At 38.2% G+C, this 27,762-nt stretch overlaps 1 protein-coding gene across 2 annotated transcripts in view; it reads right to left on the bottom strand.

The window, feature by feature from the left end:
* Calcr (calcitonin receptor) overlaps positions 1–27,762 on the bottom strand; it is a 78,417-nt gene that overhangs the window by 15,091 nt on the left and 35,564 nt on the right. The window contains exons 4-10 of one of the 2 annotated variants that reach the window (XM_021660217.2): positions 18,610–18,688; positions 14,049–14,202; positions 12,585–12,695; positions 10,123–10,235; positions 9,531–9,622; positions 6,883–7,009; positions 5,900–6,010 (exon numbers count right to left, since the gene is read on the bottom strand). In XM_021660217.2, the coding sequence (XP_021515892.1) occupies positions 5,900–6,010; positions 6,883–7,009; positions 9,531–9,622; positions 10,123–10,235; positions 12,585–12,695; positions 14,049–14,202; positions 18,610–18,688 (787 nt within the window). The remainder of the gene's footprint in view (positions 1–5,899; positions 6,011–6,882; positions 7,010–9,530; positions 9,623–10,122; positions 10,236–12,584; positions 12,696–14,048; positions 14,203–18,609; positions 18,689–27,762) is intronic. The other variant, XM_060373860.1, reaches the window with a different exon arrangement.

The raw sequence follows: 27,762 nt of genomic DNA on the forward strand, positions 1-27,762 counted from the left end.
GGTGTCTTGAACTTAATTTAGAATGTTCTAGTTTTCCCTGTTAGATGCATAGATTTATTGATATAGATAAGTTGGTCATGTATATTTTCACTTGTTGGTATCTTCTGAAATTAGAGTAGAATTATGATCATTTTTACCTAATAATATGAATTCCTTGTTCATGGAGTTTGGTTAAGACAAAATGACTCTATCTTTCATAAAATTTGAGACATTTTTGGTATTTTCAGCTTCACGTTGTTTCCAGTCAGTTCTTCGATATCTCTTCATGGTATTTATGATATCTGTATTTTAAATTTTTATGTATTTGGCCTACATATTTTTGAGACTGTTCATCCCCCGTGGTATTTTATGTATCTTCTTCAAATTGGGGAGTTATTCTTGGTTAACCACTGATTTTGCCGGATTTTTTCTTTTGGTCTCCATCCTGTAAATAATCTAATCTAATGTAATATATTTAAATTTCAGTTACTCTACTTTTTGGTTCTAGAATTTCCAGCTTGTTCATTTTTCTTAATTTCAACTTTGTGGTTAATATTTCTTGTCTTTCCATTCAATCACAGCTCCTAGTATAGTCATAATGACTTCTATATAGTTTGATCATTTTAACATCTGAGTTAACTAACATTTGATCTTATTCTATGTTTTTTTTCTTGTAGCTCAGGCAGGCCTAACACCCATGGCAACTTTTCTGTCCCAACCACCTGAGTGTTGGGAGTAGAGGAATGAGCCGCCAAATAAGGCTGTTCTTTCTCTTAACAACAGGTCATACTTTCTTTTTTTCTTTTCTTTTTCTTTTTCTTTCTTTCTTTCTTTCTTTCTTTCTTTCTTTCTTTCTTTCTTTCTTTCTTTCTTTTTGATATCTGGTATTTTGAACTATTTCTAGATACCATCAACATTGGGATGTTGTAGACTTTCTGGCATGGGGTCTAGATTTTGTTATATTCCTGTGAAGTTTTCTTATTTTGTTTGAATAGGCACTTTAAACCCAAAGTACACATCTCCAGTCAGACTATTGGCAACTTAAATCTCAGTTGAGTTGTTTAGATTTAATCATACTCTTAGATTCCTTAGATCTAAACATATGTATAAATTCTTGGAGCCCCTGCTCCACACTTTTCTGAGAATACCTTTTACTTTTAGAGTACTGTAATTGCCCCGTTCTGACATTATGCAATAGAGGAGCTGCTCAGCCATCTCTATTTTCTTTTAAATCAGACATATAATCTGTAGCATTGTGTGATGATTATAATGGCTGGCTAAGCATAAACCAAATTTTAAGGAAATATTTTTCTCCACAAAACTGGTTTTTCCCTTTAAGTAAAATGAAGAATAGTAGGCCAGAGTAGGCTACCCATTACAGGACCACATCATGGCATTATTTCCTATATTGCCCCGGAAATCCATCACACATGTTTATTTCCAGTCTATTTTCCCTACAGGATATTGAAATAGGCAACCCCATTAGTTCACCCCACTGTGTACTTTCCTCTCCAGCCTTTTATCTCAGTCATTACTCTCATGTTGTTTTGTACCAGCTGCTCTTGACTGGGCAGGAGCAGTCATTTCTACCGTGGACTGCACAATCCCCAGTGTTCAGTACACTTTCAAGTTGAGCTTTCTGTAACCTCCTAGAATGATGCTCTGTTCTTGTCTGGTGGGTCAATTGACACAGACAAGTTAGAGATAAAAGAAAATCATGCCATTTTTGAGCTTGGGACGCCTTCGTCTTTACTTAGGTAAGACGCCATAAAAACTGTAATCTGTCTCAGCTTTTGAGGTGCTGAGTGCTCAGGTTCCCAGTAAAAACCAGTCCTCCCATACTGTCCCTTTTCGAGCCAGAGAGAAAGTTCAGACAGACATTGCTAGAAAATGGCAAGTACCCTGGCAGCTTTGTTTAGATGCAGCAAGAACAATGCTTCTACATCTGCCTCCGGACTCTACACGGAGACCATCGAATGAACAGATAGAAAAAGAAAGTGAAAATTGGGATATTATGGAAATGAAATGCTTAATGATAACGGGCAATTTTCACATCACTCAGTAAACTGAGGATCTATTCAGCCCTTATTTATGGCATGAGTTATTTTGAATTTAATTTGAAAAACAAAAACAAAATAGAAGAAGGTGAAGGAATAAGATTCTTATCTTGAGTAATACAGGTAAGAATAAACCTATCAAAAACTTTGGAGGCAGAGAGTGAGGACCTTGATGGAGAAGGGAACACAGAGCCACAGAGGTTCACCTCTGTTGAGTGGGATGTTCCATGTCCTTTCCATCACAAGAAAATAAAAGCTTGTATAGGAGTGGCTCAGCCACATTTGCTACGAATGAGATGACATGGCCTCTCTCATCAGGAATGAAATATTTTCTTTTTAACATATTCCCTTAGTTATTGGATAGAAAAAGTTTTGTGCCTCTTGGGTATTGATTCAGTAGCTTGAATTGGACAAACATATCACTTCTCTGTTTTAGTTTACTTAGGAGAGAAAAATGTCACTGAAAATTAAATATTATGTTTTCCTTTAGAGGAGACAGATGTCTCTATGACATTCAGAAATGGAAAGTGTGCTGGTGAATTAGCTTTTCTTCAGTTTATGACTATGACTATGTTGTTCACACTAAGCTCCATAAATATTTATAGACCAACAATGTCAAAACATTTTGTTTCCAAAAGGATTTTTTCTGTTGTATTTTCTACTTATTTATCATTTATTTATTTATGTGCTTTTTTTTCCCTTCTTGTCTGTTTTTTATAGTGAGGCAGAACCTTGATATCACACTATTTAGATTGCTGGGTTTTGTTTGTTTGTTTGTTTATTTGTTTTTGTTTTTATTTTTAGGAGAGAGGTTTCAAATTACTACCTTAAAGTAACTTTTAATGCATGATTCTGCATATGATTTAGCAGGACTGAGAACATGGTTCTTAGCCTTTAGTTGCTGGTATGGCTGTTCTCATCAATCAGGAGAACATTCCTCCCAAGAGAGATGGAGCTCGGGAAAACTGGTTGAGTTTTCCTTGTTCTTGTCTATTCCCTGTACCTAGTTCTATGGCAATAAGGAAAATGTCTTCTTTCTTCATATGTAAATGACAGGATCTACTATAATCCACAGGAATAATGTTCTGGATGGGAAAAGACACTTAAGCAATTGGGCTTTCAGAAGTGCACTTGTGATAGATAGACTATACACTTGCAATGTGAGAGAAAACGAATTCCACCTTGTATCTTCCACAGATGTAATTGCTTCAAGGAACAGAAACATTTGAAATGTGTCTGCTTAAGAAAACTCCTGAAGCAATTTTGCTTCCCCAGAGTGAGTAGTCCTACGCCCCTTATTTATGAAGGGGCAGATTTAACCAATTCTCGTTGGAAAGCTGCAACTCTTCAAGTAGAGAATGTACCTGAAGCAAAATCCCTTCATTTCTTTCTTCTTTGAGAAGGGGGGCTGAGTGGTTTACAAGCCTGAGTTTACTTTTAGAATTGTAATCACTTACTTTTAACTTATCCTATTTAAATGATTCGGTGAGAGGTTTGGGTTTCCATACTTTCTCTCAGGGATGAAACTTTTGTGAATTGTGAAAGGGAACACGTTATAACATCACTTATTTGCCAAGTAATCAAGCTGATACTGGCAGCCAATTCTCATTTTGTCTAGGCTCAGGCAAAAGAGAACTTTCATGTTTTAGACACATAGAGAAATATATATATATATATACACATACAGATTTGTGTTCTTTTGTTTTTCATGATAAAAGCAGCCACATTTCAAAATAGGCCAAAATATCCTATTTTGAACTCTCAAACGTGTGGTTGCAGAACACAGGGTACTGTGCGAGCCTTGGGTCATCTGGAGGGACCGTGAGGGTGAGGGCATCAAGTCATGTTGCCTAATTGTATCAGTTCTGTTCAGACAAAGGACTAAATTAGCTCAGCAATGCTAAGTTGACTGGCTAGAATTCTTTGTTTCAGCGTTCCATAGTTTTTCTTCAGGAAGTTTGCTTTTATTATATATATAAAATTATGAGTTTGTTGGGTTAAAAATGTACTGATTGGGAGAACCAGCTTTTTGTTTTTTTATGCCATAAGGATAAACTTTGTTCCTTTTGCTCTAATGTACGTGAGAGAATCATCATCATTCCTGCACATTAGAGAAAAGCTTTCTGCTTATTTCCTAAGATCTCACTGACATTTTCCCAGGAAGTCAGCAGCTCAATGGGCCAAGCCAGCCTTCCAGACATCTGCTCACCAGCTTCTATAAAGTTTCCAGGCAATGGAGGAAGCACAGGATAGATATAGGATGATTCAGTGATGGCTAAGAACAGTTTGACTGGAAAAGTGTCTTGGCGTGTCTTTCACTAAAACATCTTATGAAAGTGAAAGCATTTAGCAAAGATAGCTAATGAGACTATTATGAATAAGAAGCTGTGTGATAAATTCACTGGAAACGCCAAGCACAGAGATGCAAGGACTCAGCCACAAGGTAACAGTTAGCAGAAACCTTGTGTGCGTACGGTATTATGCTCTTGGGGATCCTAAAAATGTTACTCTTCTTTTGAATTCTAGGAGAAATCCTTAAAACCAAGCAGAGTGGGTTTTTTGTTTTGTTTTGTTTTGTTTTGTTTTGTTTTTTGGTTGTTTTAATTCTCATTTGATGGATATGTTTGCACAAGTTTCTACAATTTAGTAGTAAACTTGGTAATGGGGTATAGAATCTGATTTTTTAGTTTCAAGATGATAACATGGTCAGCAAGATCTCACAGACCGTGAGGACTGTTTCTGCTTGTAACAGCAGGAGAGCCAGCTGGGCAGATGGGAGAAAATCTATTTGTGAGCATAAGTACTCTGCAATGCAACTGAGCACCAATCCCAGGTCAGTGTGGCTGATTATTCAGTAAGTGAAGTGCCACCCTTTAATGGGAAATGAAAAAGCCAAAACTCCAACAATCCTGAAAGACGCTTAGTGCATTGCTTGTACTTCAATGGCTAATTACAGAGAATCTTTGTAATGGATGAGACAGTTGTTCTTTCAAGAACATAAGGAAGTAGGAGACTATCAAGAGTACAGAAAAGAGAGATAGGATTGAATGAGATTGGGCTATCTTTGAGTCCTATCTCCAAGTATTCAAAATAGGAAAGAAATTTGCCTCCACGGAAGTGTAGTTTCCTAACTTTAAAAATAGGATACTATCCACTTCTCACTGGGGCTGGTGATAGCATTAAATATTTAAATGAGATCAATTTTATTTCAATCAGTTGGCATTTAAAAAGAAATGCCACCAAGGAAAACTCATTTGGTTACATAATTCTTCAGGTAAGACAAGACTTTGTGTCCATTAGCAGATGCCATGGATTTTAAAGAAGAATTGTAATGATTTCATGAATATTTTCAAATGGTAAAAATGATTAACACTGTGGATTGCATTAGAAGCCAAATTAAGCTTCTTTCCCATGCTATGCCACTGCTATGCAGGATACATGCTCTGGGCAGATTTCACGCATTTTTGTTATTGGGTTGGCAGAACTGTCAAATGCCAGATTTGAAAGATGAGGCTATCTACAGATGCTTGCATAATACAGTTAAGCAGAGAAACAAAAGTTAAAATATGCCCTGGCTAGTCCTATGTGCTAGATAGCTGCAGTTCCTGGTTCTAGTTTCCATCTCCTCCCCATTCCCACTGACCTAGGCACATACACACATCTGTCTAGAGCTACTTAGGCTTCCTTGATCTCCACCTTCTGGACTCAGCTCAGTTAATGGGACACTCTACACAAACCAGTAGATGAGAATGAATTAGGACAAAGCAAACCCCCCACCCCCACCACCCCTTGTAGGTTTGTCCCAGGCTGGCTGTGTCTGGAGACAGGAGTCCCGAGTTTCTGAAGTCCGATCCTCATCATACCACTTCACTGTCATGAGGGTGCAGCTTTCCCTCCTTTGCACTCAGGGGTAGGGGTGGTGACAGTTCCCACTGCATTGTCCACATATGTGTGTTATGATGAAATATATGCATCTGTCAATGTTTCAGAACAGAAAGGATCAAATATTGGCAATTTCATAGGCAAGGTAATAATCACATCATTCAACTGTTGCTTTTGAATTGACTCTATAGCAACTGGACCTCAGCATCATGCGCATAGCAACTAGATCATCTTTATATTTACCCAGTTGGCTAAAGTGTAGCCACATCCAGAAACTATTAGGAGAGGAAAAGTCTTAGAGGAAAAGAAAGAAAGTTGAAGACAAGTGTGAATTACTGTAAGCAGATCTCAGGTCAATTTTGACAAAAGGGATCCATGTTAGTTCTTGGTGATAGAGCCAAGTGAATTTGGTTCTTCTCAGTAATGCATAGAAGGATGATGCACATGGCATGAATTTCATGAATGTCTGTCTGGTTGACCTTAAATTCTCTGTATTTCGTTAGGTCAGGATGGATCTTTTTCAGAGCATACAGACATAGAACTTGACCATATTTGTATGATTCATTTGTGTAAATGCACAAATGCTTATAGCCGATGTGACTGTAGCAAAAGACTATGCTAGCAGCATAACATTGAAATAATTACTAGCTTGGCCCATCTGTAATACTCAGTGGCAAACTGGGGTTTATTGGGAAGCACTGTTCTGATAAATTATTGGATAGCCACAAAGCATATGATTTATTGCCGAATTCTCATTTAGCTATGTCAACAGTTCACACTTCTTTCACATGTCACAGTTATCTTCAAGAGCCACTAACAGGCTTTCTTAATGCAAAAATAAACTCTAGAAGTAAATATTATTATGCATTGAACAACTGACTAATCAGCAATTAGCACTGTGTTCCCTACTCCTAGGTACTATGCTCTCTACAGTAGAATTAAAAGCAATCCAGATAATGCTTACGGGGTCCCGTCGCACCAGATCTCCATTGGGCACAACCTCAACCAGGTGGATGATGATAATGATAGAGTTCAGAATGTAAGTAAGGAACATGTTCTTATGCAGAGTCACCCTTTGGCAGCCAAGATTTCTGCGAGGAAGAGAACAGAAACATTCCCAGTCTCACACAGCTTCATTGATTAGCAGTACGCCCTCATTTACTTCATGTTATTGTGTTTTTAAATTACAATTTATTTACTTTGTATCCCAACTGTAGCCCCTTTTCTCATCTCCTCCTGGTCCCTTCCTCCCTTTTTGCCTCCTATATCTCTCTCCTAGTCCACTGATAGGGGAGGTCCTCTTCCCCTTCTATCTGACCCTAGGCTATCAGGTCTCATCAGGACTGCCTGGATCCTCTTTCTCTGTGGTCTAGTAAGGTCACCTTATCATGAAATTTTCAGACAAATGGTGGGAACTAGGAAAGATCATCCTGAGTGAGGTAACCCAGAAGTAGAAAGACACGCATGGCATATACTCACTTATAAGTGATATTAGCCATATAATAGAGAAAAAAACATACTAAAATCTATACTACTAAAGAAGCTAAACAATAAGGAGGACCTTGGGAATGAAGGTTAATCCTCATTTCTGAATGGGCAACAGGATAGACATCAGAAGTGGAAGAAGAGAGGGTACAGGACAGGAGCCTATCACAAAGGACCTCTGAAAGACTCTACCCAGTAGGGTAATTCAGATTCTTAAAGGAAAAGAAAATCCATTTTCCAGTGTCATTTCATGACTTTTCCTCTCAGGGTGGCTTCCAATAACAACTGGAAGACTGAGAGGGAAAATTACTTTTAATGATAATAAACGCTATAGAGTTAAAAGAAAGCTTGTAAATGAAGCACTGGTGGGGGTTTGGTATGTGCTCCCAAAGGAAAGTCTACTGTTCACTGCCCCACTGCTGTGGACATGCAGAAGACATGCAGCAAATGAGGAGAGAGAGTGTGGTCACAACTGTTGTGACATGGCACATGGTCCATGTCCTGAAGGCATTCCCGAGGCTACCCACTGATCCCCTTTCTACATTTCTTGCTGGTAGAGCTTAGACACCAACAAATAACTGGTTATCTTATATAATTAACTGGTGGGCATTATAACCTGCAGAGAACACTGAGTATTATTTAAATCGTTATGAAGTTAAGATCTACAAGTTAAGATCTATAAGCCATGGAAGCTTGATTTTTCTCTATGGACATGAATTTCATCTGTATTTTAATATAATGTTTCCAGTGCTCCAGGAAGCATGATTCTTATCTGTTTTAAGGTTATGTGGCTCTGCCTTTCACCTTTCTCTGTATATACTCAGAATAAAATCACATTTGGATTAAGGATAGTCTCTAATGGTTTCATTCTAAGCAATATTTCAAAATCATTAGTATGGGATCCTTCACAGTCTCCTGAATAATCAGTCATTTTAAATAATTCCTCTTCAGGCCTTCTTAGCCTGCTGGTTTGAAGACGTCTGCAGGGTTCCTCCCTTGAGCAGGCTCCCTAAGATACATTTGAAGAGTCCTGCTGGCTTCAGAGCGGGATTTCAATAGGATATGAATGGAGTACCAAGTTCTCAAGGAGAACTGGATAACTTCTTATTTTGGTTTTAGGAAAGTTTTATGAGATCGACTGACTGAATTTTGCAAAATAACCCTAAGAACACAGAATTAAGCAAGAGACTGATGGTGATGTCTTTTTTGTTTGTTTGTTTTTGGCACAGGTTCCACATTAATGATGCAATCTATGTGCACATGTCATGAAATTTTCAATTGTAATGTACATTAGGGATCTTACAAGTGAATTGTCTGAAAAATGCTGGGAAGTTTTTCTAGTTAAAATACAAATTCCAGTGATAGGTCAGCATTTTCTTTACTTTCAAAACCTCTTTCATGTTTAAATATAAGAAAATATTAGAACATTATTAACATTCTTTTCTTTTTTATTTATTTTTTCCACAATTTATTTATTACATACCCCAACTTAAGCACCCTCTCTCCTTAATATTAAGAAAACAAATGTCCCTAAATAGTTTTTGGTTTAGGTCCTTTAATGAAACGTTTGAAGACGAGAATAAAAATCATAGCTGACTGCTTTGGGGTATGGATCTTTGGCAACACAGCCCTGGTACCCTTTGTGTGTTACTATCTCTTCCTGTTTGCTTTCCTAGAGAGCCAGGTGCTTCAGCTGTGTGTTCTCATTATTAGGTTCAGATTATAAATCAGTTAGATGTTTCTCCTTCCTACGTTTAAGTTGCTGTTTGGTAGTCTCGGGAACTGAGAGGCGGTGGATCCATTCAGCCCATTCAGGCCTTTCTAGAAGCCGTGTCTGGTGCTGTGTGAAGGGCATGACAAGAGTCATTTTTCTTTGGGACTAGCTGGGTTGAGAAATACTTCATCTTTGCCTATGTGCTGAATTTATAGACACTCATCTTGAGTAGCTTAATAAAGCTACTTTTATGCAAACCAAAGAAGAAGATGACGATGATAATCAACAATAATAAAAATAAGTGAAGAATTGTACTTCAAAAACTTTTCTTGTGATATTGTCTTTCTGGGAAAAAGATACTAAATAAAGCTGACCTTAGATTGAAAAAGAAGCGGTATTTTAAATGTGCTTACTTGAAAAACATGAAGATCCCCATGGAAGTGACCAAAGCAGCGATCGACAAAGAGTGACCCACAAGAGCCAGGTAGTACAGGACATATGCATTCTAGAAGAGAAAGAGTTGGAAAAAAATTCTCTTAAATAGATGACCAGTGATTATGGAAAGGACCAATAGTTTCCACTTCTAAATGTATGTATAAATCCATAAATGTTTACTCCTTGAAAATGTATCTTAAAATTATAACAACTGTTTCAGTGGATGGAGTTATTTTTTTTCCTAATTAGTGGTGCATATAGAAATAAACTGAGCCATTTTTCAAAGAACAGAACTCCTTGAGACGAGTCTTTCAGTATATTGCAGAGGTGATTTTAAATGTTTTAATTTATTGTTTCTGATTGCAGTAAGCAAGCCAAGCAGGCTTTAGCGTGTCTGACACACTGATGTACAGCTTGGTAACACTTCCAGATATTTCTGACCCCTGACACCTAGAGTGGCTCATATCCTTACACAAAAACCTGTCTTTGTGATATCTTGCAGTTTTACATCCATTTCCATGAACCAATGGCAGCATTCTCATCTGATACTGATATTGAACTAGAACTTACATGCAGTTTGTCAGGAGTGAATGCGTTGCACAGAGTGTAGTTGGTCCAGGTTTGGTTGCTGTCAGGGTGTCTAAACCACTCTCCGTTTTCATCACAGTATTTTGAAACCTTTTCTGTTAATGGAACAGAATGGTAGTGTATGAGTCTCTCGAATCCCAAGAAGAGAAGTAATAGCTTAAAGCTTAAAAGCTATTCCTTAGAGCGAATCACGTCATAGAACCCAAACGAAGAGATAACACGGACCATCTCGCCACTTTGACATTTAACGCTGATTGACTGAAGCCAAGTGTAGGGCCTCCCATGCCTCCTTGGTAAATGTTCCCATTTCCACTGCAGCATATTCCTGTACATGACATCCTCTTCAGAATTCCAGTGCTGACATTCACTCTTTCACTATTTACTTTTGTGTGGTATATGCGTGTGGACATGTTTCTGTGCACGCGCGGGTGTGCTTAGAGTACAGGGTAGATGGGTTAGGGATGTCCCCCAATCATTCTCCACCTTATGTTCTCAGAAACTATCTACCAGTGAACCTAACTCACCAATCTGGACAGCTTGGATAAATCCTTCTGCCTCTGCCTTTCCAGCACGGGAACCTAAAGGTGTGCCCCCGTGCTCAGATTTTTTTATGTGGGTGTGTGGGAACAAACTCAAACATTTCTGATTTCACAATCTTGCTGACTGCAATATCTCAGTGCCCCACCCCTTCTGTGTTTCATCAAGCACTTCTTCAAAATTAAAACCTCTGCCATTTCATCGGAGGATTTTCGTGTTGCGAAGATTTAGCCTTCTGTCTACAATGAAATCATAAAGAACTGAAATGTGTTGAAGAAAGACGTATTGAAGATGTTCTTTTCTTTGAAAGTGAATTTGTCTCTTAGCTCAGATGGCTCCATCTACAAACTAGACTGAAAAGATGGATCTCTGACTGGAAATCTCTGCTTTGCTTATCAAAACCTTGCCTTTTAGTCAATATTTATAGCTACTTTGGCAAGAGCCCATTGCTACTTTTGAGCCGGCTTACTAGCCTCCATTGTAGAACAGCATTTGTGTGTGTGTGTGTGTGTGTGTGTGTGTGTGTGTGCCAGTCAAGCCACCTTCAATGCAGTGACAGTTCAAGATTAATGAAGCGTCATGTGCCGGGAGGATAGAATAAAGTCCTCAAGAGTCTCCTCCTGTAGGCTTTTCATTCCAGTTTACAGGAACGTAGCTCAGAGGTAGCGAACTGTCCAGCGCCCTTTCTGAATACACCATCCTTCAGGATGAGATTCCTAGGAGTGGCTGGCCAACACTCACCTTTATTCTATGTTGCACTGGCTTTAAAGGCAGCCCTTGTAATTCTACTTTGGTTATCTCTTTTTTTCTGGGTTAGGACTTTAGCTTCAATGATGAGTGAGGTCTTCCCTTGAGGAAAGCCCCCAAAGTGTCTCCAAAACATTGCCTCACTGAAGGGCTGTCATCTCTGCTCTTATGGGAATTCCAGAGACACTCAAATATCAGTGGCCGGGTTAGATCATTTGACTTCTGGAAATTTTTTTAAAAATCTTTTTCTAGAGACTTATGTGGTGTGTCTCTAGATGATCCTATTTAGTTTCATCATCTGTACCTCCTTACTAATTAAAGTTTACACACCCCTTTCTGTATCTTTTAGATTTAATTTGATGGGACAATTTTTTATTTCTTCTAGCGGGGCTGAGTGTGGTTATTCTATAGCTGATTAGGCAGCTTCTGTAGTGAGTGGGTACCACCATTCACCCTGTGGCATCTCTCTCACCTGGCACATCTGGCGTGCTCTGTTTCCTAAGGCACAGCTGTTCGGTATGTTTATATGAGCCTGCCAAGCCCTGATCACTTCTATACCAGAATTTTCTTAATCTTTTGTTAGATTCAACTTACCCAATCCCATTTTCTATTCACATCTCTCTGTCTAGTTTCTGGACTGAGGCTGTGACAATTTACACACATGCCTCTGCACCACCCCTGAGAACTGCCTCATTTCCAGACTGCCACATGTGTATACATGGCAATCTAAAAATAAGTGATGCCAGAAATTCACCATCTCCTGTCACTTGGAACCTGATCCTTCTAGACTGTCACCTGCTTGAGCATTCCAGGTTGGCATCTAACAATATGTACGTGACAGGACCAAGGCCTGAAAAAGCCACGTATTTGCCCTTAAAAGTTATCTTTTCCACCCTTGTGCAAGTTTGCATGAGAATTAAGAAATAATATCTAATTCTAAATAGAGAGGTCTCGACATCATGTATTGAGTTGGAATGGCACACAGTCTCGTATTAAGTATTTTAAGTGTAAAAGGAGATAATAAGTATGAAAATACTTTGCAGTGTGAAAGGTGATATTCAGTGTGACACACCACTATGCTGAAGTGGATTTGGGTCCACTTACTCATTTAACCTCTTTTTATGGATAACGAGACATAAAAACGCAATTAAAGGCCTTACCTGATGTGTCAAAGTCTGGAAAGTAGTCAGGGCACGGCTGATAGGACATCACCCCAGCTGGAGTGTCATCCCAGCACAGCCAGCCATCCCAGGTGCGGTTGCAAAATGGACCTGGGGATTAAGGAAGAAACTGATGTTGAAACGTGTGGTTTAATTAAAAGAAAACGCTTTCTGAAGAGACCAGAGAGACAGATCCTATAACTGCGCTCAAAACTAACCCTATTTCAAATGAGCCATTCTCATTAATTTTCCAAATAAACTTTCAAATGATTTCAGCCTGTCTGTGGAAAAAAGATCTCATTGGATAAAAGGCAGGGTTCTTGCTTAGCTTTGTAAGAGGTTCTCAAGTTGAGCTTCTCGTAATACAAGCAGCCCCCCCCCCCCCGAAATGCATTTCTGTCCACCCGTTTAATTGAGGAGGAAACCTAAAGGTAGCCCAGAGATTAATTAAATGGGCTCTGGGGTATGTGGATAAGTTTTCACTTATTGAAATTTTATATTGTTAAAGGTATTTAACCAAAAAGTTGAATTAAAATTGTAACACAGTTCATGTAAGGTGAGGTATGTTTTTCTGCATTATCTGCCTAACAGTGGAGAAAAATTCAGCTAGAGCATTATTTATCAAAGTTCATGACACACAACTCTGAACTCCATTCACATAGGGATGAGGATATTGTCTAATTTAATAAATCATACAAGTATGTTGCATCTAATAAACCTTTTGTTTAAATATTTCTTAAAGAAACCATGTATATGAATAGAGTATATTTAATCATTTCCTACCTTTCTAAATAGCCTTTTCTTAGAATGTTGAGGATTACACAAAACTCATCAAATTTTCTAGCATGTTTCAAAGACATGGAAGAGAATTTAAAAGGCTGTGCCAAGGCTTGACTGTCACACATTCTTTCTTTTCAGTTTTCTCTGGGACTTCTACAGCAAGTAGACTACACTTAGTCCTGAAAATATTTGTGTAGTTACACAGATTACTTTACAGAAGAACACAGATTAACAGTGCTTACTGAGGCAGTTCCCCCATGGAACTGGGGATGTTGTAGTGAGAGAGAAGAAAGAGCAGAGCTTCTCAATGAATTGACATTGAAGGAAAGATATGCCCAGTTGATCCAAACAACAGGGTTTGCACAGGTTCTGCCTTAGGCAGACTCTCTGCCCATCGCTTTCCAGTTCCCTGCCATCACTCAGTCCTGTACTGTTTTTGCTTATTAGGTGTGAATGCTAAGTTATTGTGGTAGTTTTGTTGTAAGGGCAAATATCAGGCAAAATGATATCAGATGCAGGGGGAAAATCATCATATGTGCTGCACAAATACACAAGCACACAGTAACGTGAGAACTGTGAATCTATTCTATGCCAGCTACTCATCACTATATATATATATATCTCCACCTTGGGAAGAAACAGTCTTAAATGATGTTTCACACAGGTTCACATGGCTTCTCTTACCTTCACCCTCATAAGGAGGCAACTGCTCTATTCGGTCATAGCATCTGTACTGGGCATCTACGATCTTCTTGCGTCCAACCAGGTACAGGAATGGCTCCTGGTTGTGGCTGGAGTTAGTGAGATTGGAAGGGGCCTGAGCAACTGGGCTGGGGCTCTGCAAAAAAGGTAAAATCAATTACTTACAGAGTAGGTAATGAATTGACACATAATTAAATGTGATGATTTAAAAAAGCATGAAAACATTTCTTTTCCTTTTTATAAACAACATTTATGTAGCACTCCACGTAAGATATTTTATATTAACAAATGTATTACATTTTACATTAATATTCTATCTATTTATATTTTTACCAATATCCTTTTGCTATTGAGAATGAAGAGCAACCATACACATTCACACACATATTGATTATCTCCTATTGTTTTAGTTTATTGTCTTTAGAAACTAGTTTACACACGGACAATGCAAATAATTTGATTTTTCAAAACATCTCCATCTTAAATCAACTTTTCCAAGAATCATGGCTCCCATATTAAAAGATAAAAATTATAGAATAATTATGCTTCCTTAGCAGATGTTTTCAGCTAAGTTTTTTCTCAGGTTTTGATTGTGTACTCTGCCCCAAATTGCCTTTTTTACCCCTTAGAACACATACAATAGTGACTTTAAGCTGTCCAGACTGGTTTCGTTAGTTCTTGACCTATACACAGTAGCTCATTTTCAGTGAGGAAAGCAAACACAATTCTTCAATGTTTCTACCAGTACACCAGGTTTCAGAGCAAGCTGACATGGTTTTGCTACTAAATCACCATCACACTATCTTCTCTAGCTTGTAAGCAGATAGGGTTCAATTTCCTTGGTACTGGGAGTGATGTGCTTTGTACTGTGCTCCCCCCATTCTGAATAAAGCTATTTTTTTTTTAGAAGACCTTCACACTTCAGCAGCATGTACTTTCTTTGTATGAAGGCAGGAGGGCTGCTGGCCCTCTACAATATCCATTGAGTGTATGTTTACTTGGTTTAATTCCGTCTAAATTATTCTAAGGATGTTTTCATTGTATGCATCTGTGGCACAAGTTTGTTCTTTTAAAAAAATTTCCTGAAGTCTCTAAAAGAAATCGCCTTCTTAGGCTGACGTTTACAGCCCAGGCTAGTGCCATGGTGAAATGTCACTAATCCTGTGTCTACCACCGTTTAAGACCCCTGCAATAACATGTCATCAATGTAAAGCCATATAATACAAAACATATGAAGTTCAGAGTAGGGAAAGGATATGGGGCAAAAATATTTACTGAAAGTTACAGACATACAGAAGAACTTGAATGGGATCTTGGTTATCAAAAGATATTTTGTAGCAAAGAAAGGCTGTTCATAGTGGAGGAGAATGATACACTAACGTTCAGCGACTGCCATGATACTGCACTGAAACTATCCTGACAAAAGGGGTTGAAAGACTCATCTACTGTGGGTTTTTTTTTGAAAGACAAACAAAACAAAACAAAAATGAAACAAAACAAAAAATAAGCCTGGCTCAACACATTTAATCTGATATAATCAAAATATGATGATAAAGTAATTTGCATATTTTTATCAGTCAATGCTTTGAAGGCAGAATGCTGGTAAAGTTCACGCAGCCACATAGATTCCACAGTTTAAAGTCAGGGAGGGGCAGCTGGGAACTGAATGTCCGAGCCAGATCACCCTATGACCGAAAAACAGAACACAGGTCTCAACACTTTCTCACGTAATGGAGAGGTGAAGGCCTATCTGAATATAAGGAATGGAGGTAAAGTGATGGTCAGAGAGGAATACTGACTAGATGTCAATATTCTTGAAAAAGGATGATTCGTGGAGAAGGTGGATATGGGGTCGAAATGTTTGTAGGGGGAGGTGAGTTGTGTTTTAGACATGACCACAGGTTAGCTGAGTGGAAACAGTTTAGAGTGAAGGCGGTAGATGCTACGATTCTAACACCACATTGGCCCCCAGTGTTGGAATATCAATTATTCACTATTTTAAATTTGTGAAATTGGCGACCTGAGTAAAATAATTAAAAATATGTAATCCCTTTAACCATGTCACGAAACACAATTCTCTGTCATTACTCATTTCTCACTGATTTTCAGTGAGAAATATTCCCTGAAACTAACAAGCCAAACATGACTGAGGATGAGGTGCTAAGCAAACAGGTGTGACCCCTGCTCCCACGGAGCTTACAGTCTACAAAGAAACACAAGCACTCTGCATGTTCATGACATGAGACACTGTGAAGGATGACATCCCATCAGGACATTCTCAGATAGACCATTAGGAGTTAGAATGTGTGTTCAGCTTAAATAATGTTTTTGAGGAGATTCCTTACTTGTGTTTGCTTTTTATATCTAACTTGCTTATGTTTGTAAGAATGCATGGGAGTGCACTTAAAAAAAAATCTACACTAATATGACTGAACCAGCAAAGAAGAGAAGATCACAGCATGCATGTGAGAAAGATGTTCATTTTTTATCTAGTTTGGAAACCTTTTGGGGTCTCACTTGATATGTTTAATTGTGTGTCACCTGCTCATTATCTTCTAATTAAATTAGAAGCTGGGACATCATATTGTGTGTGTGTGTGTGTGTGTGTGTGTGTGTGTACGTAGATACATATTTTTCTTTTATGCCAAAAGCTTTAGACATTAGGAATTATTTTCCTTCAGTATTGATCTTTCCAGAACCAAATTCTGAATTCCATCCTTCCACATTTGGCAACTCATTAAGAAATGTTTGTGTAATAATTGGAAATTCATGGCAGCCTGAGGGAAATATTCTGTGTGAGGATGCTAAATAGAAAAAGTCTACACTTGAGTTTTCAGTGGTCTCTTTATTAGGTTTGACACATTGGAACATCAGGAGGAGTGGGGATAACATGAGCGAGGGTGGGAATGCTTATGCTGATGGGAGAAGCTTATCCTTACCATTCTTGCAATATTGAAACAAACTCCAGTGAACTTGGTGTGGAGCCTGGCTCAGTAGAGATTGTTTCAACACTGAAAGAATGAAGAACTCAGAACCTCTGTTGTCAGCATTCTGGGCTGCTCCTGGCCTGGTCCTTGCTTGAGCATGGAGGGTGGAATGTTTCCGGTGGCTCCTGAACCTCAATGACTTCCTTCTTAAAATGACATGCACTTGGAATATTCCATTTACCAATGGATGGATGAATAGGTAAGCAGATAGTACACAAATGCAGATAGAAATATATAACATATTTCTAATCATGAAATTAGTACTGTGTAAAATAACACATATAGAAACATTTTTACATTGTTAATTGAACTTTTCTGATAATTCCATGCAAATAAAATTGCTAATGAGATAGTATTATTTTTTCAACCCTAAAAAATAAAGCCAGCAGTGATATTATGAGACAATCAAGCAATATGAAAGACAAGAAGCAACTGGACTACTTTTCACTATTGTGCTTTTGTTATGGGCGATTTCACAAATACATAATGCCATGCTTAGATAAAGGTGACAATGAGACATATTACATGAGTCTTCAAAAACAAACCCACCAACCTACCTACCTATATCTTAACTGTTGTTCCATGTAGCAGTTTAGCCGCCATCTATGTGGTGTCATTCTTGAATATCTAAGAAAGTGGCATCACACACATGACGACCAAGCAGCCACAGCAACAGTCAGCAGGTGAGGCATTGCCAGCTCATTTCTGAAATAAATACTCTAAATCTCTTCCATATGCCAGGTCCTGAAAACTCAGCAGTGAACTTGCTAGCATGGTTTCTGCCCTTGTGGAGCTTACATTCTAGAAGTTATAGCTCAGAGTGTGGACATGAAAGACAGAAGAAAATGAAATGACTTCATGCCAAGGTAAGTCCTACTTTGATATGAGTTTTGGGTTAGTGGAGGCTTCTAGAAGTGCTGTGATAACTTAGAGTCTGTTCTAGAATCTAGTCCAGGTCTGCTCACTGGCTTTTGGGGCACAATTGCTCCCTAAAGCATATGCGTTCATCAACTCTCTTAAACATTTAATGAGAAGTGTTACCTAGCTAAATTTTTACGAATAAAGCAACATGAAGTTATATAATTTGAACCTGATCTAAAAGGCTGCATGAAGGTTACAGAGTGCCAGCGGCTCCTAATCTACTGAAGACCGTTAGCATCCATCAGAATACACTGGAAGTCAGTCACCAGACTGATGGAATTTAGACGTTTTAAAAGTATGGAAGAGCCCAGAAGCCATGATTCAAATTCACATTTCAAAACATGTAAAAAAAAAAAAAACTTATCCAGGAAAATTCTCACCTTTCTGTACTATGAGGATTACACACATTAATACTAACTTTTCCAAACAAACGGAACTCAATTGTCTAGATAAAGTCCGACAATAATTAAAATGAGTAAACATTCAAAGGAAAGATTTGCTAACAGAAAGTGAAGAAAAATGACAGCTTGGCGAAACTTTGTTTGGTTTCCCTGCAGTTCTCAGTCCGCCCACACTCAGACACCCCTCCCTACTCTGCATGCTCAGTAACATGGAGTAGAATAATCGTCACTTACCACCAGAAGGAGGAGCAGAAGGGTGTATCGGTTCATGAAAGGGAACCTCATCTTCGGCTTGCGAAGGTTGCTCCTTCTCCTAAAAAATATGAAAGGAACAAAGATTTAAGATAACATAGCTATGACATCTTTGCCGTACACATTAAATACAATGCATAGACAAGAAGATGATGCCTGTGGCATACTTGCACGTACGTGGTCCACTGTCCCTTCTGTCAAGCTCCCTCTTGTCCTTAAAGCACTATTAAAGTTTTCTGATCGTGCCTATTAGCATTTTTGTCACTTAAAATGAGATCTCCTGGCTTTAAAAAATATTTTAAGTTGAGTGAAACAGTTTAACTTATAACAGTTATATGAAAGATAGAAAGATCTATATTTGAACATGGAGGAGGGGAAAGCCAAGTGAAATGAGTATTAATAAGATTATCAGGTCATGAAATATATTTTTAGAGTATCAGGCAGTAGAAAGGTACAATTTAACATTGACTTGGTAATTGGTATAATTTATTATTATTTCTTAAGATTCGCAAACCAGGTGAAATATGGAAACAGATGAGACTTGCAATGGTGACATAAGGAAGAAATTACTTCATTGGGCAGGAGCAAACACAGTCTATAGTTTGTGAAAGATATAGACCAGTAAGTCAACTTCTAAAGCAGTCTGAGAGCCCCAAGGACTTTTTCCTGTAAATATGTTCCTTTAACTTCTATTTTCTATTGAGAATTTTGTCCACAGCGAAGAATGAGTACATCAGTCAAAAGCACACTATTCCTGCTCAAGAGCCCAACAATCAGATTAGACCACTTTCTCACAAATACCCAACAGGCTTCTGAGCTCACAGATATCCTTATACATGGAAAGATGGCAAAGAGGTGAAAATTTAAATATACTCCACATTTTCATTAGGATTTGGGTGGAAACTGTATTTTGATTAGGAATGCCTCTGAAGTGGTAATAATTATGTCTTGCCCTATATATATTGTCTCTCTTACAGATTTAAATTATAACCTATAGCCTGTGTGTCATGCATTTGTCTCTAAAAGAGTGAGCTTTACTCAGTTTACATATTGGTGCAAAAATAAATGGAGACTATAGGGTATCATTTTGAAATGCCATCTTATATGCTGTCCATTATTCTTTAGTACTGATTGACTTCAAATCCACTTGGCAAATTAGATACAAACATGCATGCTTATAGGCTAAGGCACTAGGAGAAATGTGGGTGAGCCGATAGAGATACAGGTCATGTTAGGAAACAGCGCTTGGGAGAGTTAGGGAGTCGGTATGCATCATGAACCAAGAGGTGGACAATAACTAAGATGCAAACTGTGCTAATCATTCATCAACACTGTGAAAATACAGATCCAGGTAATTTCTGATTAAGAGGATAAGAGTAAGGCCCATATTTTGATATATAATAGAAAAATCCAAATAGGATTGTGAAAAGCAAAGACATACTAAGAAGAGAAAATAAAAACAAGATGTGGAGATAAGAACGATGGTAATTGAAGGATATTAAGTTCAAGAGTCCAATTTAGCTGATGCATAAAGCCTCGGTGCTGGAAACAGATCTGGAAAAGCAGGCTTTTAAGTATGTCGGAAACTTATTAACTAAACCTCCCTTTGTCGTTTTGCATATGTGCCATACACCCTGACAATTTTGCTTGATGCTAGTCCCCCTCTGATAATTGCCTGGGACCTCTCCTTATAATCACCTACGTGTGAGTATTGCTATTATTTATAATGATGCTTTTCTGTGTGCTAACAAAATAAAAGAAACATAGAATGGTGAGTTTTTAAACCCTGTCCTCTCCACTCCACCAGGGCAGTAAGTCAGAGTTGCCGTTTTTTTTTTCCCCCATCACTCCTTTGTACTTTCCTTCACCAGAGATGATCACAATTACCCGTAAATTGTCTGAAAGAGAAATTAGAAATCATCCTGGGTTCCAGCCACTTTTCTACCCCTGCCATGTAGTTGTCAGGACTCTTTGTTTCTATATGTATCATAGCATCTTCTAAACTACGTCCACTCTTTGCAACCACCGGCAACAGCGTGCAGACTTGCTTCGTTACTTCAGGCGCTGATACTTTCAAGTCAGTGCTCACATGACCGTGATCTTGTCCTCTTCCACAAATTCTCTCTAAATTTTAAGTAAACATGTAAACCGCACAGCTATAATCACTTGGGAAAAGGAAACCTCAGCTGAAAAAAATTGGCTTCATCAGTTGTCCTTTGGGGATGTCTGCAGGCCATTTTCTTGATTAATGATTGATGTGAGAGGGTTAACCCACGGTGGCAATGCTACGCCTGGGCAAGTGGTCTTGGTTTATATAAAATAGCAAGCTGAGCAACATACAAACAGCAAACCAGTAAGTAGCATTTCTCCATGGTCTCTGCCTCAGTTCTTGCCTCCAGGTTCCTGCCTTGAGCTACTACCCTGGTCTCCCCTGATAATGGGAACATGATGTGGAAGTGCAAAGCAGGAAAATAATTTCTTCTCCCAAGATGCTTTGGGTCAGTATTTATCCCTACAAGTAGGAGAGCTAAGAACAGAACACAAGTTGTTCCTTGCATTTCTAGCTTCGTAGAAGAACAATGAAAAAATTTAGGAGAGGAAGTTAGGTGGAGGTAGAGCTTCAAATTTTATTTTATCTTCCTTCACTGTAAATAAGGCTCCCTGAATATTTTAGGTAAGGTTTACTTATTATGGTAAAAGGCGGGCTTTCAAAACACTTGTTTGAGGGGAAGAGGGAGCTTTCCTTAACTAGACCCTGCTTGACTAGGTCTTGTGTCTGTAAATGTTGGTTTTTCATGATAAACCTATGTTTAGCATCTGAGCAGGATATGTGCTCTCTTGAAATACATGTGGAACCTGTGGTGTAATGCCAGAGAATCATCTGGTATACAAAGAGGACAGTTCAGGAATGTCAGAGCCTTAAGTGTGGAATCAAGAAATTCTTATTTCTGATCCTTTTCTGATTAATTCTTAGTTTGGGGCAGTTTTACTTGCATGTTAATTTCCAATCTGCAGAACTACTTAGTCATATCATGCTTTGGTGGAAGAGCACAAGCCCACCTTTGAAGTACATTTATCCTCCTAGCTGTGCTTCAAGGTTCTAGTTAGTGAGAATAGTAGTTGATATTCTTAGGTCTTCTCTTTTCTAAAAGGAAATGGAGTAGCAGAACAGTGGATCTGGATTAGGATGCTTCATAGTGGAGGGAAAGGAGGCTAGGTTGGGATGTATTGTATGAAAGAAGAATAAACAAAAGGAAGAAGACAAGAAGAAGAAGAAGAAGAAGAAGAAGAAGAAGAAGAAGAAGAAGAAGAAGAAGAAGAAGAAATCTTTTAAACATATTTTTTTCTACACCCAAAGCTCTTCTAGAAGTCAGATCAATATGGAGCCTATAAATCTGATTGTAGAAAATAATTAAAGAAATATAAGAAAACTGATGTTATAAGTTCAATCACTGATTAGTCAATAAAGTCTACACTGCCCTGTGTCCACAAATAGACACCAAGCATCTTTTCTCTGAAAGATTGGCTCTCTGGGATAAAAGGCATGTAGTTCAGTGGGAGCCTCTGACTGTGAATAGAGTCTGAATCACCAATCCAATAACAATGGTTGGATATAATTATTTTTATTTAAAGATAATATATTTTCTTGAAAACTAAAGTAAAATTATTTTTAATTTTTTGTGGAGTCACTGTGAAATGTTGATGTCTGAAAATAATGCATCTATTCTCAGCAGTCAGCATTTTCAGCAGTGTGCTATAGAAATAGAGCAATCCCATGAGGAATAGTATCAAATAAGGTTTCTGGACTCAAATTTGTTCAGGAAATTAGGCCTTTTTAAAATATTTGTCTTAGTGATTTACCATAATACTAGAACTGTAGAGACGTTAACTTTTTGTACTAAAATCATCCATTTGATGTTAATTTTTCATTGTCCAAACTTGTTTGACCATAAAACCTTTTTCGTTTGTTTTTACAATTAATATCAGCAACCCAGCTACGGAATATACTTTGGAAAGTGCTCTCTTAGCTCAAAGCAATCTCTAGCCCATCCCAACCAGGTAATTATACAGTTGTGAGAATAAGTTGGCCTTTTCCCTTAATTTTTATTTCTTGTCCATGGAGCAAAAGAAGAGCTTCTGAGGTCTCAAATACCTCCTGGCCTTGGTAAGAGCCCAAAGCTCCTCACAGGCAGGCATCTCAGAGGAAGCTGCTCCTCTCTAGATAAAATTTGGCTAATGAAATCAATTCAAGGAGTGGTAATTCAAGGGGGAGTAATCTCAGTCATATTTTCGTGAACTGGATCTCTAATAGACAAGGTAGGAAAAAGGAAGATCTATTACTTGTTTCAAATCAGCTTGCCTAAAATGCATCATGTGTTATATGTATTTCAGTTTTATCTCAGGGTGAAACAACTTCAGAGCTTTAAAAAAAAAAACAAAACAAAACTGAGAGACAAACAGAGGCAACTATGAGCAAGGAGGAAGAGAGGGGAATCAGGGACTACACTGAAGAAACTTCTAAAGGATTGATTTCAAAGGCCATGTTCTTAGCCATGGCATAATGAGTGTCATGAATAGACGCTTCTCCTGATGTTATGTGTGTAGCCTAGGATGTTGAATGCTTATTTCATTATCTACTTTGTCTAATGAAAGGAGTTTTGTACTATTGGCTTTTGATCTTTGACCTCTTTTTTTATGTGCTCACTTCAGCCTCCCAGTTGCCACTCTTTAGGCACAGATTCCAGTTTCTGTTTACACCATCTTGTATTGGTCCTTTGGCTACCGTCTCATTCCACTTCCTTCTGTTGCAGCCCATACCTTATAAAATTGGCCATTTCTTTCCATGGCAGGCACCTTCACTCTGGCCACATTGATAAGCAACACGTATAAAAGAATAATTTGTAAACCTACTGTGCTGTTCAACCATAACAAGTTTTACTTTGTGAGGCCAAAGAAGTAAAACTTGTTATGGCTGTATAGTCCTTACAGCACAGTAGGTTTACAAATTATTCTTGACTGTGAACTCCAACGTGGACTGTGCACACTCTAAACCATAACTGTGTCTTCTCTTTAAAGCAGTGGTTCTCAACCATCCTCATGCTGGCACCCTTGACTCATGGCCAAACTTTGGGCAGAGTGCAGGGAACCTTATAGAAGAAGGCGGAGAGAGAAAGACCTAGGGGGACAGGAACTCCACAAGGAGACCAACAGAGCCAAAATATCTGGGCCAGGGGGGCCTGCAGAGACTGATGAATCAACCATGGACCATGCATGGAGAGGACCTAGACCCTTTGCTCAGATATAGCCCATGGGCGGCTCAGTCTCCATGGGGATTCCCTAGAAAGGGGAGCAGGGCTGTCTCTGACATGGACTCTGTTGCCTGTTTTTTGATCACTTCCCGCTAGTTGGGTGAAGGCCATTGCCAGGCCACAGAAGAAGAAGATGCAGGCAGTCATAATGAGACTTGATAGGCTGGGGTCAGATGGTAGGGGAGGAGTGCTCCCCTTTTCTGAGAAATACAGATGGAGACTAGCGAGTAAGAGGGAGGAAGCATGATATATGGAGGAGAGGAGGGAGATGCTTACAATTGAGATGTAAAATGAATACATTATAAAAAATAAATTTCAATTAAAAAATACAATTGCTCATGTTGTGGTGACCTTAACCATAAAAATGTTTTCTTCTCACTTCATAACTGTAATTTTGCTACTGTTATGAATTAGAATGTAAATATCTGTGTTTTCTGGTGGTTTTATGTGACCCCTACAAAAGGGTCATTGGACCCCCAGGCTGAGAGCTATTGCTTTAAGGATTTCCCTAGTTTGTGTCAATACTGAAACAAGCCTGCAAGGCTACCTATTGAGACCATAGTAGCCACGTTCACAGCTCTGCTTTAATTTCTGTTAGGTGCCTTCAGGAATTCTGTTTGCTTATGATTTTAAGGCTATTTAAGGCAGAAGGAGCATAGACCTGAATAAATAATGTTAAGCAAAATGAATGTTCTTCAAATATTTAACAACCATTTCTACTGAAACATCTCCCAGGCAGGACAATTACTGGCTGTTGGCCACAGACAGTGTTGTATAAATGCTTGTTAGCTCTTAAAGGAGCCCAGGTTGCTCATGTGTTTCCATCCTTGTTTCTATAGCCTTGATAAACGTTGTGGGCCATGTGTTATGTTTAAGTTTGTAGAAATTAAAGTGGAATAGAATGAGGTAGAGAGCATCTATTGTGTTTATGAATTCTCTCGTAAAATATTTACTGAATCTGAACATGGAGACTTTACGCATTGCAGAGAATGGCCAAACAAGGGTGATCCTTATAGACACCGCTAGAAAGGATATTCCCTATTCTCTTACCGTTTATTAGACCACACAGGAGGCTACTTCATCTGGAACATGGGACCAGCTTCCTCCGACATTTCCAATTCTAGCAGCATCATTTTTATCAATAGAAAAAGTACCACCCAAGCGGTTTCATCATCATAAACTTTCTCTGCCTTATTATTATTTAATGATCAATTTTCCAGATATATAACCAGTTGAAATTGATCTTTTTGCCTGATTGGTTAAGTCCCTTCAAACGTTTTGTAAAACTAATTGGATTGCCTCAACAAACTAAGAGGTTAAGTGAGATTGCTGACAGATGGCTGGTCAAGGTGGATCTTTAAATATCAAACATGGTAACATGAATGGTTTTCACCATATCAGATGTCTCCTCCCATGATCCCATGCTAATATTCGAAGCTCTGATTTGGGAGACTTTGGTGTAAAGCAATAGTTTTATAGTCAATTCCATATCGAAACTGAACGTTTTAATTTAAGTGATCAAGATGTTTCATTTAAGAATGAGTGGTGAGGCTCGTGCCTGCAGACCTTAGTTCTAGATATTTGTGGGGAATAGAGCCAGCCAAATGCTCTCACACAGTAGGTATGAATTGTAACTTTAGAATCAACTTTTAATAATCATTAGAAGACAGATATTGAAGTAATTTAGAAAGGTGTAAGGGCAGAATCCCCTTCAAAAAATTGTGACTTAAATAATATTTCAAATATAAAAAGACATTTTAATTTCCACATCTTGCCATTAATTAACACTTTGTTAAATGCTGTGGACTTTCACTGTCACTCCAGCAGGTTAATTGTAGTTTAGTTACAGTGTGCCTTTTTAATAACAGAAAAATGTTTTTCAAGGAGCTCTGTGCACACAGCAAAGTTTGTATTTAAAAGGAACCTCAAACCTCACCATAAAATACTAAAATACTTGAACCATTTACCCACCCACCAACGTACAGACAAGCGCGCTTGACAGAAGGATAAACCACTCAGTCCCATGTTTGTTTTTGTTTTTTTTTGTTTTTTCCTTTTAAAGACAAGAGACAAGTCCAATGGCATGTTTCTGGAGGCCAGAAGGCACACTGAGGTGTTATTCTTCAGGAACCCTTCACATAGCTGTTTGGGACAATGAATTCAAGGGAGAGGAAACTGGTTAAGCAGGGACACAAGAGAGGTCTAATGCTTATGTAATAAATTTAATCAAAAACAACTCTAATATGTTTAGCCAACAAAAAGGAAGTGTAATGACAATGGACCATTTTCAGGGGGTATGTATCACTTTGAAAAGCGAGCATATTAATAAAACCACTTTCCAACTGCAGAATTATATGGGATTAATTTTTTACGCAATCTTACTGATTTTCTGCCTTAAATTGCTCTTCTAAGGACAGTGAACGTTGTTTGGTAATAAACAAAGGGCAGGAGGTGATGGTCAGTAGGAACTGAATGGCCTAACAGGCAAAGTCACTGATTTATCCTCAATTAACCCAGTTGGAAATGAGGAGACGCTTTCTCAAAGGTATTGAGATTCCCGGCCTGGGCTCCTAGGAAAGAGCAGTTTGTTATGGTGAGAGCTGTGGAGGCAGGTGCCTGTCTGCATTCACTCTCTCAACAGAGGACAGGAAGTTGCAGCTGAGGTGGTTGCAGAGCTCTCTTGAGAGTCCCTGTTCTTAGTGACTGGGACATTCCAGACTTCAGAAGAGTGATTTCTGTTTAAGTGACTTTTGTTGAGTTTTAACACAAGATTAAAATTTTTAAAAATGCTCTTCTTTAAGGAATATATTTGTGAATTCAGGGTAATTTTTAAGTCTTCGGTTTGAGTTTGCTGTTATTTAATTCGTAATTCTTAAGATAAAGGACTCTGCGTTTAATTCTGAAAGTCTCCCCCGCTCTCAGATAAACTACTAGAACTTTGAGATTGAACATGAGGTCTGGCCATGTTAAAAATTCCCTGATTCTCTAATGGAGTGTTCTAAATGAGGCAATCTAACTAAGAAACTAATTCTAAATCATTGGAAGCTTTAATTACAAGATGGTTAATGAGATAAAAAAAATTTAAGTTGATAATCCTAACTACATTTGCTACCTAACAGCATCCCCAGATAGAATTACTGGGGACATGGAATTCAAAAAGTTTTGTTTGTAATTTTCATGGAGGAAAAAAAAAAGAATAAAGCAATTGTCTCAATGTTTCTTCTCAACTTTATAGAGACTAAAACAGAAACTTAAATCAGGGATATGGGAGGATTAGAAATGAATGAGAAAATCTCATTGATAACTAGAGATTTTAGAATAACAAACAGTTGTTACTTCGGAGTCTAGAAGGAATATACCTGCTTGGTTGAAGATCTGACTGTAGGAAATAGACTCATGGCACTTTTTGGAAAGTTGGAAGAAAGCCATTTAATTGGTGATGATAGATAAAACCTAGACACCATGAAGGTAATTATGTATAGCTGTTATTACATTGGTATGTTTCCCACATCTGCCTATAGGAGTATGCTCCATTTGCATGTATTATTTCTATATATTGACTATAGTGTTTGATTCTGATGAAATGATATATACATCCCCTATTACCACGTTTTCCATAATTGAATAAACTCTTTAAAATAGAGATGGATCTTATAATTGGAGTTCAACGTTAAGTGGAAAAATGTGACCCCGGCCAGTTTTGAGTTGAAAAGTGACTCAGAAAATGTCAGTCTGAATGTTGTCTACATGAAACAGATTTTCATTATTTTTTATTTTAATTTAACCACAGATTAGCATGTTATAAAAATCTATCTAAATGAGTCTA

The sequence above is a fragment of the Meriones unguiculatus genome, chromosome 21, assembly GCF_030254825.1.
Source record: "Meriones unguiculatus strain TT.TT164.6M chromosome 21, Bangor_MerUng_6.1, whole genome shotgun sequence".
Lineage (NCBI taxonomy): Eukaryota > Metazoa > Chordata > Mammalia > Rodentia > Muridae > Meriones > Meriones unguiculatus.